Consider the following 15,804-nt stretch of genomic DNA (forward strand, 5'->3'; position numbering starts at 1 on the left):
GAGGCACACAATCCAAGATGCTTGAAGTCCAGTGTGAAGTTTCCACAGTCTGTGTTGGTTTGGGGAGCCATGTCATCGGCTGGTGTTGGTCCACTGTGCTTTATTAAGTCCAGAGTCAACGCAGCCGCCTACCGGGACATTTTAGAGCACTTCATGCTTCCTTCAGCAGACAAGCTTTATGGAGATGCTGACTTCATTTTCCAGCAGGACTTGGCACCTGCCCACACTGCCAAAAGTACCAAAACCTGGTTCAATGACCATGGTATTACTGTGCTTGATTGGCCAGCAAACTCGCTTGACCTGAACCCCATAGAGAATCTATGGGGCATTGCCAAGAGAAAGATGAGAGACATGAGACCAAACAATGCAGAAGAGCTGAAGGCCACTATTGAAGCATCTTGGTCTTCCATAACACCTCAGCAGTGCCACAGGCTGATAGCATCCATGCCACGCCGCATTGAGGCAGTAATTAATGCAAAAGGGGCCCAAACCAAGTACTGAGTACATATGCATGATTATACTTTTCAGAGGGCCGACATTTCTGTATTTAAAATCCTTTTTTTTATTGATTTCATGTAATATTCTAATTTTCTGAGATTCTGAATTTGGGGTTTTCATAAGCTGTAAGCCATAATCATCAAAATTATATCAAATAAAGGCTTGAAATATCTTACTTTGCTTGTAATGAGTCTATATAATATATTAGTTTCACCTTTTAAGTTGAATTACTGAAATTAATGAACTTTTGCACGATATTCTAATTTTTCGAGTTTCACCTGTATACTGTAGATATTTGGGAAGGTTTCTTTTCATGAAACTTTCCAATATATCACGGAAGACACCAAGAGCCCATTTAACATTTGTAAAGATGCATAATAACTGTGAGAACTTATTTGTAACATGTTTCATGCTTGTTAGGTTCAGCATAATCTCTTATAACACAAATAAACAACAACAGAAACGGTTTTGCATGTCATTCCTCTGATATATTTAAGATACTTAAAACATCATCTACAACAGTAGTTTCACAATACATCAATTTTAATTGACACGTGATGGCGTGTACATATACATGTATCTTAAAAACTATTCACAAAATAGAGCTCATGGGTGCGCCAAACATGTATAAAAATATGTATTACATCCATTAAAATATATACACAATGTGCAAAACATGGCATACAAATGATGATTCTTCTCTTGATTTGGTGGATGATCAAAGGTGGAAGTTAAAAATCGCTGAGTGTCTTCACCACTGATACATAACATACATGAATATTTTTGATGAAGAACATGATTTATAGATGAGTCCAGCAGACATTGTTGGAAATAAAGAAATAGGAAGGAATTTAAGTGCCGCTTGCTAAATCTACATGAAGCTTAACAGGAGTTGAGGTTTGATATCCTAAATGGCAAAAACACAAGACTGAGGTTTCCAGTGCTTAGCTGGAACTTTCATCCATGCAAATAGATGATGTAAGATTCATTTTATGCTTTGATACCTGATCTACTGCATATACCGTATACAATACAGCACTGTATATAAAACACAGCTTTGTTAACTTATTGCTTTACTCTCCAACTGCAATGTTAAACACTGCATGGGACAGTATGCTTTTTAAGCTTTACAGTATATTGACACAATTCATCTTTTTGCCTCAACCCAAACTAAATTAAGTGGCAAACACGTATAGAACAATATTTGGCCTCTTTGGTCATTTGAACTGTTCGTTTTAATGCCATAAAAGCCTCACATGGCATCACATGTAGGAAACTTAGCAAGGCCAGTGTATCAATATTCTTCTCCCTCCACTTGCAGAGAATATGTTTTATAGGCATTCATAAAATATTACACTTGGTCACATTATCACAGCGGCCAGAAATGCCAAAAATTGATCTGAACAGTCAGACACATATTGAATGGTTGACTAAATTTGTCCTCAAGCTGCATGTAGCAGTGAAAGAATATACTAGTTAAGACAAGTATCTGGCATTATTTCTTCCCTGGAGAGGCTACAATTTTTACAGTATGCAGAGTACAAAGCCTTAAAACAGAGCTGATGAATAACAAGCAGCATTAATCGTTAGACCTCTGAGCTAACAACAACACATAACATTAAAGCAAAAAAATAAAGCAGTTAAAAGTTCTCTTTTTACAAATCCTCATCCGTAAAGGTGCTTTGATGCTGTGCGATTAATCCATCTGTGATGAGCAGTTCTTCACTGCAGCAAGAAAGTGCTGTACAAAAACAACATTTACATCGAAACATTTCCTTTTGGATCCAACAAATCTTGCATCACATAACCTTAATGAATGGAAATGTGTTACGCTTTTACAACAATGACGAATTTTTCAGAGCAGGATAAAAAAAAAAAAAAAAAAAAGTACAATTTTTCCACGAGGCAGATGAAAACACCCACATACATATTAGCAAAGACATGACTGATGGTGGAAGTTGACAAACAAGTGTGCAGAATTTTTTTTTTCTGATGACATGTTGAAACAGCAAAAACAGACAATAGTTCAATAGTGTCAAACATTGACAATATTTGTTCTCTGACTTCCTAAAATTAATTATTAAGCTGCCAATAACAGTCACCAGTAACTGCTTTAACTGTCCGGGACCACTTCTAAAATGTAACTCAAGAGAGTTTTGCATTTTCTAAATCCCTCGACAGGAGGAATAAACAGTACATAGAACTCCTATGTTCATAAATATTATAGTGCTGATAAAGAGATCATTGTATTTAGTGTCAGCTGTCAACTCTGATGGCTTCATTTACATAATTTTTTTAAAAAGGCATCAGCTATTGCAAAAATTTGTTCCATGGCAACACAAATAAGGAAATTAGTCTGAACTCAAAACAAAGTGCGCAATATAGTTATTCTAGGAAAAAGGACGGGAACGTTCACCACAGTGTGCACCAAAAATCAATAGTCAATCACTCTATTCTATAGAGGTTCCATTGAGGTGACGTACAATCACACATATAGACACACATGAGGGGCCAGACATCTAACAAGTCAAACTTTACATAAGCTTTTTTTTTTTTTTTTTTACAAATATTGTATCTCAGAGATTTAGTATGTACACAAAATTAGATTCATTTCAGACTGTTTAACAGTCTACAGTAGGGGTAGATGAACCAGTAGCCGATCAGAATCAGACTTTGTTCCTCGCATTTGGCTGAAATCCTGATCTATGAGCTGAGATGATCTATGATGTAAATGAACTAAGCCACAATTTCCTCTTACATCTAGGACTGAAAAGATTAATCTGTCTGAATTTTCATATCAAAATCAAGCCAACAATATCTTCCAATCCTGTCCAAGATCATCTCAAAAAAATCTGCAACTGTTCCAACTTTGAAAAACATTGGTCCATCTCTGGCCATCCATCCTTGAAAATAAATGTATATTCCAAATTCAATTAAATTCAGATCAGAAAAGTCACACTGGCTAAAATTTTGACATTTTAATAAAAAAAAAAAAAACTTCTCCAGGAGGATATTTGCCATGAAAAATCATGCAGACACCAGAATATTACTGCAGTCAGTGTAGGAAAAAAAAAAAGGATTCTGGGAAAGGTATGTGCCATAAGCCAGGATGAATCTGACATTTTCATCCTCTATACAGACACTCACAACCAACCAAAAGATAATGGTGTCACTGCTCAAGGCCATTTTGTGCAAAGCAAACTTTTGCCTGAAACGGAGACTGCTCATCCTAATCAGGACTTTGAATTAGCCGTGAGGATATTTATAGACAAATCTGATGCCAATGGCACAGGACCACAAAAAACAACAATATGAGCAATACAGCATAATTCAATCTGCCCAAAAGAAGCTCCCCTCAATATGGCACAGAAGAGAGCACATTCATGACATAGCCAGCAATACCATTACAGGCTCTCGAGTCCATTCCGATCGAAAAACAGCATTAATGTAAATGAGAACAGATGGTGAATAGAACCACAGCATAAGTATACAGCTGAGGTGAAGTCTAGTCACATGAAGCTGCCAGATATTAGGCTGTCTCAAATGACAATGTCACACACACACACCACACAATGCCCTGTCCCAAATGGGGCATTTGATGAGAATTTGTGGTCTAGACCGACGTATGTGTGTCTGTGCAGTTTGCAAGACCACGGTATGTCTCGCTTGTTGTTTAATTTTTTTAAGGGTGATCAAGAGCACCCGCTTTGTGCTCCTCAAGAACGCACACAGTCCCAAGCCATTTACTAGTGACTATCCAGCTAGTGGATTAGTTGTGACATCAAAGGCAGTAGACAGGACAAAACAATTATATTTTGCTTGCAAAAAATTTACTTCTGAATGGCCAGCAAAGGAAAAAAATGCTCTTTTCAGCCAGATGGTGTAGATACAGCATCTACCAGAAAGGGATAACTGTGCCACGCTAACCAGTAAAGCCTTGACCCCTTGCTATCTGCCCTTATCACAGACTTTTGCAGTGCCTACAATAGGGCTGCAACTAATGATTATTTTGATAATCGATTAATCTAATGATTATTCTACAATTATTGCATAGTTAATCAATTATTCAGCTTGTGCCTGACTTAAAATGTTGTACTAAATGTGTTTACTAACAATAGAGGACAAAATCATCTTTTAAAAATACCTCTAAATTACATTCACTGCAAATAATCTATTGTTATCAAGTGTTTTTGTCTTGCTTTCCATTTAAAATTGTCTACAAATCCTTAAAACAAGATACATTTACTTGAGAAGCAACATTTAAAACAACGAGCGTCCCCGCCAGAGTGCGCATCAGCCGAGTGCAGTTTTAATCTCTCCCCCTTAGATCGGGACATTCGTCCAACTCATAGCATCCGTATTATTTGAACTTTAATAAAGCACACATTAAAACTGCATTTAAGATGTAACACCGGGGTGTTTCCTTTAAAGAGCTCCGACTCCACTTATTCCACAATGAGAGTGCTTCTGTATTTACTTATTTGGTATTTTTGTATAATTCCCTTGCACTTTGAAATCTACATAAGCTGAAGCTGTTTGGAAAGTTTAGAGTGCATCTGCACTGTGATCTGTGTAATTATTTTCCTCAGTCAGGCGCATGCTGCAGTGCTGCTCTCACGCATCATCATTACAGTTTAATGTGATCTCATGCTACATTAAATAAGATCAAACGTCTATTCGACAATTAACATTTTTGTCGACAGTTTTTTTATCGTTTCAGCCCTAGCCTGCAATGATGCAAACTCCACAGTGCACCACTTCCCGAAAGTCTATGGACTTGGGAGAATGACCACAAGGTGATAGGCCAGCATTTGGGACAGGGTCGCTCTCTCTCAAACTACAGCATTAAGGACACAAACAAATCACCACTTCCCTTACTGCAAGCCCCACAGACAGACAGCTAGTTTGCACGAGAGATATATGAGTGAAAGTATAATCGTATTTGAAGGAAATAAGTGATTCCTTTCAGTCCCAGTGTAGCTGCAGGTCGTGCGTGTCTAGGTATTCAGAGGCGATACCCAGTGGGTTGAGTCCACCTATGGGCCCGGGCATAGTAAGGTCCAGCCACTCCATGTTGTCCAGGCCAGTGTCGTGCAAACTGAAGGAGAGAGATGTAGAAGGCGGGTCAGAGAAACCCAGCTCGGTTGTGTCCATCGGGGAGTTTGGCTGATCCAGGATCTGGTTTTGCAGCTCCTCCAACAGGCCCAAAGTCCTCTGCTCTGGCTCTGTGTCCCTGACCAGCGTGCCCTCCAGCAGAGCCTCCAACTGGTTGTCAGAGTCCAAGGAAGCTAGGCTGGGCATGGGCTCCACCATAAGTGCCGGTGGGGGTGCCATTTGCACCTGGGCGGGCTGTCGGTACAGGGCAGTGTTGATAGGCAGGGTGGTGATGCTAGCAGTGACAGGCATCATCTTAGGCACAGACAGGTCATGTTCACTAAAGGGGGTCATCTCTGTGGAAGGCAAAACCGGGGAAGGCATGAAGACTGTCACAAAAATAAAAAAACTGAACATGAAAGATTATACTGTTCTAAAACCTAGAGAGCTGCCTCATTGTTTACTACCTACTTAGGCAGCTACAGTGTAAGGCAGCATACTAACCGAGAAGGAACTTCATAAGTTATTGATTTGGAATGCTCTACATAGACATTTTACTCTTACCCTACTCTTTAAAATTATGTAGAACTCACCCCCACTTTCTATTAAAATGTCAAAGAGATCATCCATCTGTTGGCTCGTTGCTGTGGGAGTCTGCAAAGCAATAAAATTAAATGTATGATTTTTCATTTTAAGGTCAACATATTAGGGGCCTGCTGAACCGACATAATATAATGTGCTGTGTGTAAGCATGTTTTGAAGACACATCACCTCTGAGACTGTAGGATTCTGTAGGTTGCGGGTTTGTTTGATGGCCTCCTCGTAGCGGGGCGGCTCTTTGTTTTTGGACATTTGGCTGAAAGCTGTGGGTTGCTGTAAAGGGTAAATGATAGGGGATTGGGGGGTCAATGCAGAACACAACACTGAGACAGTGCACACTAAAACCTCTCAAAAGGATCAGTTTATTCTACCTTATTTAGGGACCCATTGATAAGGCAGGGTGGGATGGGGGACGCCCGAAGAGAGATACTATGCTCTGGGGAGCTGCTCAGGAAACACTGAGGTATCTCCAGGCCTGCTGGGTTCTCACTGGCACCGTGTTGGAAAACTGATCCCTCAGAGATGCCCACAGGCAGGGTCTGTTGAAGATAAACACAGTGTCTAAAATGGAAGTGTTTAAACACTGACAAATCTGCTGAAAGCTCAATTCTAGACTTCAGCATAGGTAAAATGGATGAATATAACTATGTATTATACTTTTTTTCAACCGAATTCCATTGTATGAATCCTAATTTATTACAATGTATTATAATAAAGTATTGCTACAACTGTGTATACATATGGATAGAAACAAACGATTATTTAAATGAGCAGACCAGAGACCAGAAACATCACAAGCTGGCTTTTACATAACAGTAAGAAGTTATTTAAATATATAACAAATAAAATTCATACCAATCAATTGGCATCGTGACATATGTATTGCAATTCGTAACATATCATGACGTGGTTGGCAATACCCAACCCTAGTAAACGGCTAATTAAAGCATCACCCATTCAAATGTGAGCAATTTAGTAGTAGTAGTAGTATGTTTTATTTAATGCCATGTCAGCGATCAAAGCTATTTTCATGGCAAGAATTCAATTACAAAAAACAAATATCATATAAATACAATAAAAACAAAACAAATATAAATAGCAAGTCATATTATACAATATTTTTTTTAAGATTAATATATGATAAGAAATCCAAAACCTTTTCAGGCACAATCTCATTAAATAAGTCCTTTAACGAGGTAACTTCATAAAAGAGCATTCTACTTGTGTTAAGACCAGGACAATCTAGTAAAATATGTTTGACAGATAAGGGAATATTACAAAACATACATAGGGTTGAGTCTTCACCTTTAAGCAAAAGGCATGGGTCAGATTTATGTGACCTATACTGACATCTGGTGTAGACCACTTGATCAAATCTTGTTTTAAAATTGATAAAAAGTCTGTTTGAAATTTCCGGATGAATTACATACAACTTATTGTTCTTGCACATATTCCACTCTTCTTGCCACTTATTTAAAATATATCGGTTAATAATCGGTCTGATATCTGAGGGAGGGATTTGACATTCATTAACTTCCTGATTAAGAGCTTCCTTAGCAGCTGCATCAGCTTGTTCATTTCCTGCAAGACCAACATGTCCTGGAACCCAGCAAAAGATAATGCTGAAAAACTGATTTAGTAGATAATCCACTTTGGTTAAGATGCAGTCCACTAAAGGATGGTCAATTTTTAAAGTGTCCATTGCTTGAAGGCAGGATTTAGAGTCAGTAAAAATTATAAAAAATTTTTGCAGAGAATTTTCAATGTGCTCCAAAGCTAAAAGTAAAGCACGAGCCTCAGCAGAGAAAATTGAGCACTGTTTTGGAATATGAATTCCATAGCGTTGATTTCCAGTCACCATTGCTGCTGTTACACTGTTTTTCATCTTCGAGCCATCTGTGAATATAGGTACATGGGAGGGGAATTGGTTTCTTATTTCCAAATATTGCTGTCTATATACATTTGGATGGGTCACTCCTTTCTTCTGATGAGTCAAATCCAAATTGATATTAGGCTTCTTTAGTTTCCAGGGAGATATAGAATTGAATTGTATTTGGGTTAGAATGTTCAAATTTATATTCAAGTTCTCCAAATGAGGTTTAATACTGAATACCAAAGGATCTGATACTTTTAGGTTTGCTCTCATACAAAGGAGTAAATTGTGGGTTGAAGATTGAAGAATAAGCGGGGTTGGTTTTATTTGCCTTTATTTTGATAGCATATTGGAGTGAGAGCTTCAATCGTCTGTTTTGAAGTGAAGGTTCATTGGCTTCGATGTACAAGCTTTGCATCGGCGAAGTTCTAAATGCTCCCAAGGCGAGTCGTAAGCCCTGATGATGTACTGAGTCCAACATCCGCTTATATGATTCTCTGGCAGAGTCATAAATTATGCTTCCATAGTCCAGCCGGGAACGAATTAGTGTTCTATAGAGTCTCAAAAGAACCATGTAATCTGCTCCCCATTTTGTTTTTGCCAGTACTTTCATTATATTCATGGCTTTAAGACACCTGTTTTTAAGGAGCAATTTAGTTTTGTTGTGATAAGAGTTGGAGTAGACTGTACTAACATTTTAGACCATGAACATTCACCGACACCCACTAGCATTATAAAGAGCATCTGTTTAAGTTAACAGCCTGGTTTGTGTAGGCTAATGCCCTTCTTTCTGCCATTACTGGAGTTTTCCATGTATGCCTAAAAACAAGCCAACTCAGGTCACATTGGCATGTGTCCATCTTGTAGGGCTGTCAATAAAAAGGTTATCAGCTATCACAATGAGCTCTTGTTACTTGCACTCTCATCCAGGACACAGGCCAGGCACACTCACTATGCCAATGGAATGAGCATCAAGATGGGAAACCTTAGCATGCTGCACTGATGCCAGGACAGGCTAATTACAGTAGAATGAAAGCCTATAAAGGAATGGATACACTGATGATGGCTTCTGTCCAAACAAGACTAGATGATCCCAGAGTTTACCAATATTCACTTGCTCTGACTGCTCTCACTGGCATTGATTCATTGTTCTTACTCAAATTCAACCAAGTAAGTATAGCTGAGGCCAGAGAACTCCAGATGGGGCAGAGTCTCCAAAAGAGGGCAGAGTTACAACAGAATGGGCATGGTTACAACAAAAGGGGGCTGTGCCACTCAGGGTTAGGGTTAGGGAAAGAGTTAGGGGGTCTGTATAACTTTGCTGGCAGTTTGAAGCTCCTGCTCCTATTTGGAAGTCTGCCTATATAGCTATATCCTTCTCAATTCCACAATCATTCTATATTTAAATTCAATATACTACAACGCTCTAGTGCAGATAAAAGAAATGATAGACTGTTATATCAGTCAGGTCAATTACTCTTGACGATTTACAGATTATCGTCAGATAACCGTGTCCACTTTGCAGATTAACAAGTATTAAAGGGGTCATGACATGAGAAACCAAATTTGCCTTGATCTTTTGGTATATAAGAGGTCTTTGTATCATTAAAACGTCCTGCAAGTTTAATATTTTAAGACGTCCTCCCCATTCTAAACGAATCATTTATTTAATCAAGCTCAAAATACAGCTCGTTCTGGATTCATGGTTAGAAGTGACGTGTCGGTTAGAAGTGACGTAACAGCGTTTGCATATGACCGCCTCCAGCACAAGATAACTACGCTTTAAGCGCAAGACAACTACGCTCATTTCAGTATCGCCGTGCGCCTCACAAGTGTTCAGTCGATGGACAGCGAGCTCTGACAGAGACTACTTGTGCACAGGAAAATTACGATGCCACACAGATGTGCTGTTCCTGGCTGTGGTCAAACAAAACCTCTGAATAAGCTGCCGAAAGATCCAGACGTCAGGGAAAAATGGATGCAGTTTATTTTTTGCGGACGTCCCAGTCACGGCAGTGTTAACTTAAGCGTTTGTTCTGTACATTTTAAGGATGACTGTTTTGAGAACAAATCTCAATATGATGCTGGCTTTGCCAGAAAACTGTTGCTCAAAGATAAGTCTGTGCCGACTATTCTGGGAACAACGACGACGCAAACTGTAAGTAATCTATTTTAAACTTTAAACTACTTTTTAAAGCGCAATTTCATTCATTATGAATAATCACAGTGTTTTTACTTAGTTTACTTGCATATTGTTCTGGCTGGGGGCGTCAATAATTGATACATAGGCACTGACGTTAGCCAATCATAACAGTGGGCGTTAACACTGAAGTCTTGAAAACGCCCCCAAAACAGACTCTTTGAATCAGAGGATGAGAAACAGGGTGGGAAAAGGTCATAAATCACTAGATTTTAAAAGTTTTTCTTAAAAAAAAATATATTAATACTATAATTGCACCTAAGGGAACATAATAATACAATAAAAAAACCCATGTCATGACCCCTTTAACAGATTAACTGGTGCTGTATGGAGGACAAAACCTGCAAAAATAATAAAATAAATAAATAAATAAATAAATGTAATAAGAAAATATATACAAGGAATAAATGTCTTGATAAAACAAATATAATTCGTTTTTAATGAAAGTTATTCCTGAATTTATTTTTTTATGACTTTTTTCCCTTTATTTATTATTTTCTCTTTTTATTTTTATTCTTTAAAACTTTTTTATTCTTTCATTTGCTTTTTATTATTATTTATTTATGCATTCATATATTTATTTCTATATTTAAATATTCCCACATTTATTTATTTTTGTATTTATTCTTACATTTCTGTCTCTTGTATGATAATTATTTGGGCGGGTCCTGCTTACCATTGGTTTATTGTAGATTGAAGCGTGTGCTCGATTACTCTTGACTTGTTTTGATGTGACGTTAGGTCATAGCCATATCGTGTAAACTAAAGCTGTTTGTGGGGCTAAAAACATAAGAGCTTAAGTCAATCCAAGATTTATTGGTTATACTACAATCACAAAATAAATGGGGAACTGTTTCTTCAACAAAACCACAAAATGAGCAAGTTTCATAAATGATATGATTTAACCTTATGGTTTTCTTTTTTTTTCCTGTGTATATAACTCATATTTTGATGTCCGCAAATCCATAATATTGTTTTCTGTTGTTATGATTGTTCATTGTAAAAGATACAACCATGCTTCATTTCCCTGATCGTTTATGTATGTATGTATACATCTGCAATAAAAAAAATCTATAGCTGATGCTTCACATATATCTAGAGAGTTGCGCAACTTGCGAATGAAGTCAATAACCACGCATCAAATAACTATGTTTCATTTAGAGTAGAAGTGCTTATTGATGTTTTAGGAGAACTGTTGGCCGTTATGAATGTCGAAGCACATCTTGGATTGTTAAACTCTCTGCCAAACGTTTCCCTGCATATTCTAAATCTGTGTGAGTCAGGGGGTGCAAAGGTGGGACGTCCATCTGCTTCCGATAAGTACTATTGAGCTCTCAACCAATGATGCACTGGAGCTACGCAAGGACTGCCTCCCTCATTTCCATGTTGCACACAGAAAAGTAAAAATAAATACATGTATAAATAAATAAATATATATGGAAATAGATAAATATGGAAATAAATATATGTGAGGATAAATAAATATAAAAAATAAATTAACACATAAATAAAAAAATTTGCAAAATAAATGAAGTTAAAAAGAATAAAAATAAATATAGAAAATAATAAAGGAATAAAGTCATACAATAATACATTTAATTAAAAACGAATTATATTTGTTTTATCAAGACATTTATTCCTTGATTTTTTTATTTTATTATTACATTTATTTATTCATTATTTTTACAGGTTTGGGCCTCCATAGTGCTGGTGCCAGTTCCAAAATATTTCAAGAATTTCAGATAAAAAAATGAATCTTTTCATGAAATGAAAATTTCTCAATGAATTTAGTGTAAATATTGTGTAGAATAAGTTTAATCTCATTTGCTGTCATTAAAATGGTACAATGTATCTGCATTTCATTGAAAATCAGCAACCATGCTCTCTAGATATTGGCATCTGCCATCGAAAATTGGCTCTACATACTGGCTCTAAAGACAGAATGACACCTACAGTACAAATTAAGTGAAATTTAATAATTGATAAACATATTTTACATTGATGCATGAATGAGAACTTACCTGAACCATGTGTTTGTGACTGACTAGCTGCTGTGATGAATGACTCTCAGCTTTGTTGGGCTGTAACTGGGCAGTCTGAATGAGACCTGGCTCTGATGGTGAGACAGAAGTCTGCAAAACTGTCTGCAAAAAATGACAAACTAAGTATCAGATCTGCTCACATAACCTCCAGCAAAGATGATCATAAACAGAAAGAAACAATTAATGGGTCTAGGACCAACAGTATTGACAAAATACAGTAAATCACAAAAATAAATAACAGGAAGGGATTGCATTACCTGTAGTTTGACATTAGTAGTGGGTAGCTGGATGGTAGTGGTATTATTTGGCAGGGGCATTGGAAAAAGTATCTGAGTGCCCCCTTGTTGAGTGGTAAGTAGAGTCTGGGGTTGTCCTATGACCTGTGACACCCCTTTGTGGCTGATAATGAACTGAGGAAAAGGTGAAGCAGTCACCTGGGTGGGGTGTGTGTCTTCAAGTTTCAACAGTGTTGGTGTAGTGTGTGAACCCAGTGTGCAGTTGGAAGGAACAGTTCTTTCTGTCTTCACAGAGGCCGAGATAGAGGCTGGGTTGGAAATGTTATTACTTTCTACAGTTGGGACGGCCTGTCCGCTTCTTTTCTCCACTTCTAGCTGCATCTTCAGCTCCTCCACCAGCTTCTGCTCCTGCTCCAGTTTACGCAGCAGCTCCTTGATCTGACGCTCCTTTTCGTGAAGTCTTTGGTCCTGCTGCTCGGGAACAGGAGCTGCCTTAACCATATTATTGCTTACGCGGTTCTGGGCTTCAGCCTTTCCCTCCATGGATGCCTCAACTCTCCACTGAAGCTCTGAGGAACCAGGAGATAAGGACAAGGTGGATCTCATATTTTTTGAGGGCTGCTGGTTGGGGGAGAGGGTTGTAGTGGTGCTGGATACCTCCATTGGTGTGCCACAGGGCTGTGTATTAGGTCTGCTGCAGTTGTTGGATGCAGCAGTGACATGGTTATCTTGGAAAGGCTTAAGCCGTTCAATAAGGTCAGTTTTTGTTCCCGACACTGGAAGACCACGTAACTTCAACTCCATTTTCAGCTCTGCCACCTGCCAAAATGAAATAATTTTTGAAAATAAGTAACCTAAAACTTATTGGTTTGTGAACCAATTATGAACAAATAATTAATAAAGGTGAAGTATGTAACTTTTTTTTTAATGTCAAAATACGTTCTAGTATCCCAGTTTATTGTTCATTGAAAACTATAAGTAAGCCATTCGTGGATTTACCTTCCCCAAAATTACAAACACTGAGCATTCCCAGGCACTATCAAAACACTGATGTTTAAATTTCGAGTGGCCCGCTCAGCTTCAGCCATCCCTTTCTAGCTCAACCTATAGCTTGAGCTTGGGGAATGGCTACTTGTTCAGCCAGGGAAATATGAACATCCATGGCAGATGTTTACACAGAAAAAGATATTTAGCTCTGCCAAAATTCAAAGATTTGCTAAAAGACACTTACACAGAAAACAGAGTAAAACCAGAGAGAACATTGGTGTTGCATTTACAAGGTGGATCACTTTGAGGAAATATTCGGGGATCGATGGAGATGCCGAACTTACAGAGTTTCTTCTCGAAAGGTAAGCTACATTCAAGGTACTGCCACACAAGTTAGCTCATTACTGTCAAGCTCCAGATAAATTTGTAAGATACTCCGAATATGTATTGTTACACTTAATAGTAACCAGAAGAACCATCCTACCTCAAGTGCTGTATCCCCACACACCCAGCTACAGTTCAATCTGGCGATGTTTCAGGACAACCCATTCCTTTCTGTCCAGTGTATATGTTATAGTGGTCTTGTTTATTCTGATGTTGAACATATATCACTATTTTATTTAGTATTATATTTATGTTAGTAGGCCTATTTGTTCACAGGAATCAAAGAGTGCGAAAGGGTGGGATGAGTCAGCGGGGTGTTGGCAAAAGTTGTTTGAAAACACTTTATTTTTGTAATTCCATTTGGTGCCACTAGAAGTGCAGAAATTACATACTTCACCTTTAAGTTAAGGTGATCTGAGATCTCTATAGTTCGACAGATCAGGCAACACTACTTGTGAATCGTAAGCTCAAAATTGGCAGCAAGTTCAGTTTCATTTATTGGACTCCAAAATAAAATTTTATGACCAATATATGCAGAAATTCAGGTAAATCCAAAGGGTTCACATACTTTTTTTTCTCCTAATGTCTTCAACTTGACCCTAAATATTATTTAATCCAAAGTTATATTTATTATCTCACTCATTCTGTACACCACAAAAGTATTTATGCAAGGTCAATTTGGGTTACATTTAGTGTGAAAAATAAAAATCTCATTACCTTCATCTCTTCGAGGTTGGCTGGTAGTGTGCCAGCCTTGCGATTGGACAGGGTGCTGTTGGGTCGCACAGGTGTTGCTGGGGGCAGAGACACCACAATAGAGGCAGGAAGGCTGCTGGTGCTGTTGATAGCCACTGTGGCACTGCTGTTTTGGCCCTCTATCACAGGCCTGGCAAAGAAAAGGGAAGCAGAGGGGGGAAAATCACTTATAATCACAGCAAGAACTATTGTTTGCCCATCCCTCTCTTTTAGTAAACAAATGCTATTAAAAATACAGAGGCAGAAAACAATGACAGTTAAAATTATTATTTCACATTTACCAGTGGAGATTGAAAAGTAAGCAGAGGAATAACCCCACTGACTTCCTGCCATTAATGAAAATCACTACACAGGATTTGTTATAGGAAACTAGGTAATGGTCCTGAGAGCCACTAGCAAAAACAAAACTGGGTTTCCAGACATTTTCCAACCAAAACAATTCATATGTAGCTATTATATTAATGGTTGACAAAAAAAAACAAAAAAACATCTGAATGGCTAGCAAGGCTTCAAAAGCAAAAAATGACCTTTGTCAAATTAGGCATGTAAGACAAAGGGTAAATTGTTTGCATCTACCGAACCAGGTGTCTGTGCTTATAGTAATGACTGCAATAGCGAAGCACTTCACAGCGAACACAACAAGGAATGATTAACGGATTAAAAAACACTGAAGTAGATCTCCTTGCTTACTTGAGAGGTGCAGGGAGGATCGTCTGATAGTTGTAGTGCTGCTGTTGCTGTTGGCTGAGGATCTGTAGCTGCAGAAACAGCTGTTGTTGTTGTAGCAAGCGTGCATATGAGGAGTCCATTGGGGCTTGGTCAGGCTCTTGTTTCTGGTCTGGGGGAATGTACTGATGATATTTCAACTTTTTAACACGTGGCTTGGACTCCTTGCTCTTCTTGCTGCGACTCTTGTCTCCAGGTAATTTAGGATGACTCTGCTGTAGATAGAAGAAAGATTGTGAGTTCTTTGCATCTGAATCAAGGGGAGTTATGAATCAAATTACATTTAAAGATGAAGTGAGTCATTTTTGTCACTAGCATCACCAAACACAATTGCAAAAATTAAGAAAATCTGGTACAACAAACAGAGAATCCCACCCCAAACTCATGCCATTGGGAGAGCAAATATTG

The 15,804-nt window shown here is 38.1% G+C and overlaps 1 protein-coding gene across 3 annotated transcripts in view; it reads right to left on the minus strand.

Moving 5' to 3' along the window:
• Nucleotides 1–726: 726 nt before the first annotated feature.
• LOC127626911 (myocardin-related transcription factor B-like) overlaps nucleotides 727–15,804 on the minus strand; it is a 38,588-nt gene continuing 23,510 nt past the window's right edge. For all 3 annotated transcript variants that reach the window (XM_052103036.1, XM_052103034.1, XM_052103035.1), the window contains exons 8-15: nucleotides 15,361–15,611; nucleotides 14,632–14,800; nucleotides 12,565–13,362; nucleotides 12,287–12,409; nucleotides 6,564–6,731; nucleotides 6,364–6,465; nucleotides 6,186–6,246; nucleotides 727–5,948 (exon numbers count right to left, since the gene is read on the minus strand). In XM_052103036.1, the coding sequence (XP_051958996.1) occupies nucleotides 5,464–5,948; nucleotides 6,186–6,246; nucleotides 6,364–6,465; nucleotides 6,564–6,731; nucleotides 12,287–12,409; nucleotides 12,565–13,362; nucleotides 14,632–14,800; nucleotides 15,361–15,611 (2,157 nt within the window). In that variant the 3' untranslated portion in view covers nucleotides 727–5,463. The remainder of the gene's footprint in view (nucleotides 5,949–6,185; nucleotides 6,247–6,363; nucleotides 6,466–6,563; nucleotides 6,732–12,286; nucleotides 12,410–12,564; nucleotides 13,363–14,631; nucleotides 14,801–15,360; nucleotides 15,612–15,804) is intronic.

Source organism: Xyrauchen texanus, chromosome 33 (genome assembly GCF_025860055.1).
Source record: "Xyrauchen texanus isolate HMW12.3.18 chromosome 33, RBS_HiC_50CHRs, whole genome shotgun sequence".
Lineage (NCBI taxonomy): Eukaryota > Metazoa > Chordata > Actinopteri > Cypriniformes > Catostomidae > Xyrauchen > Xyrauchen texanus.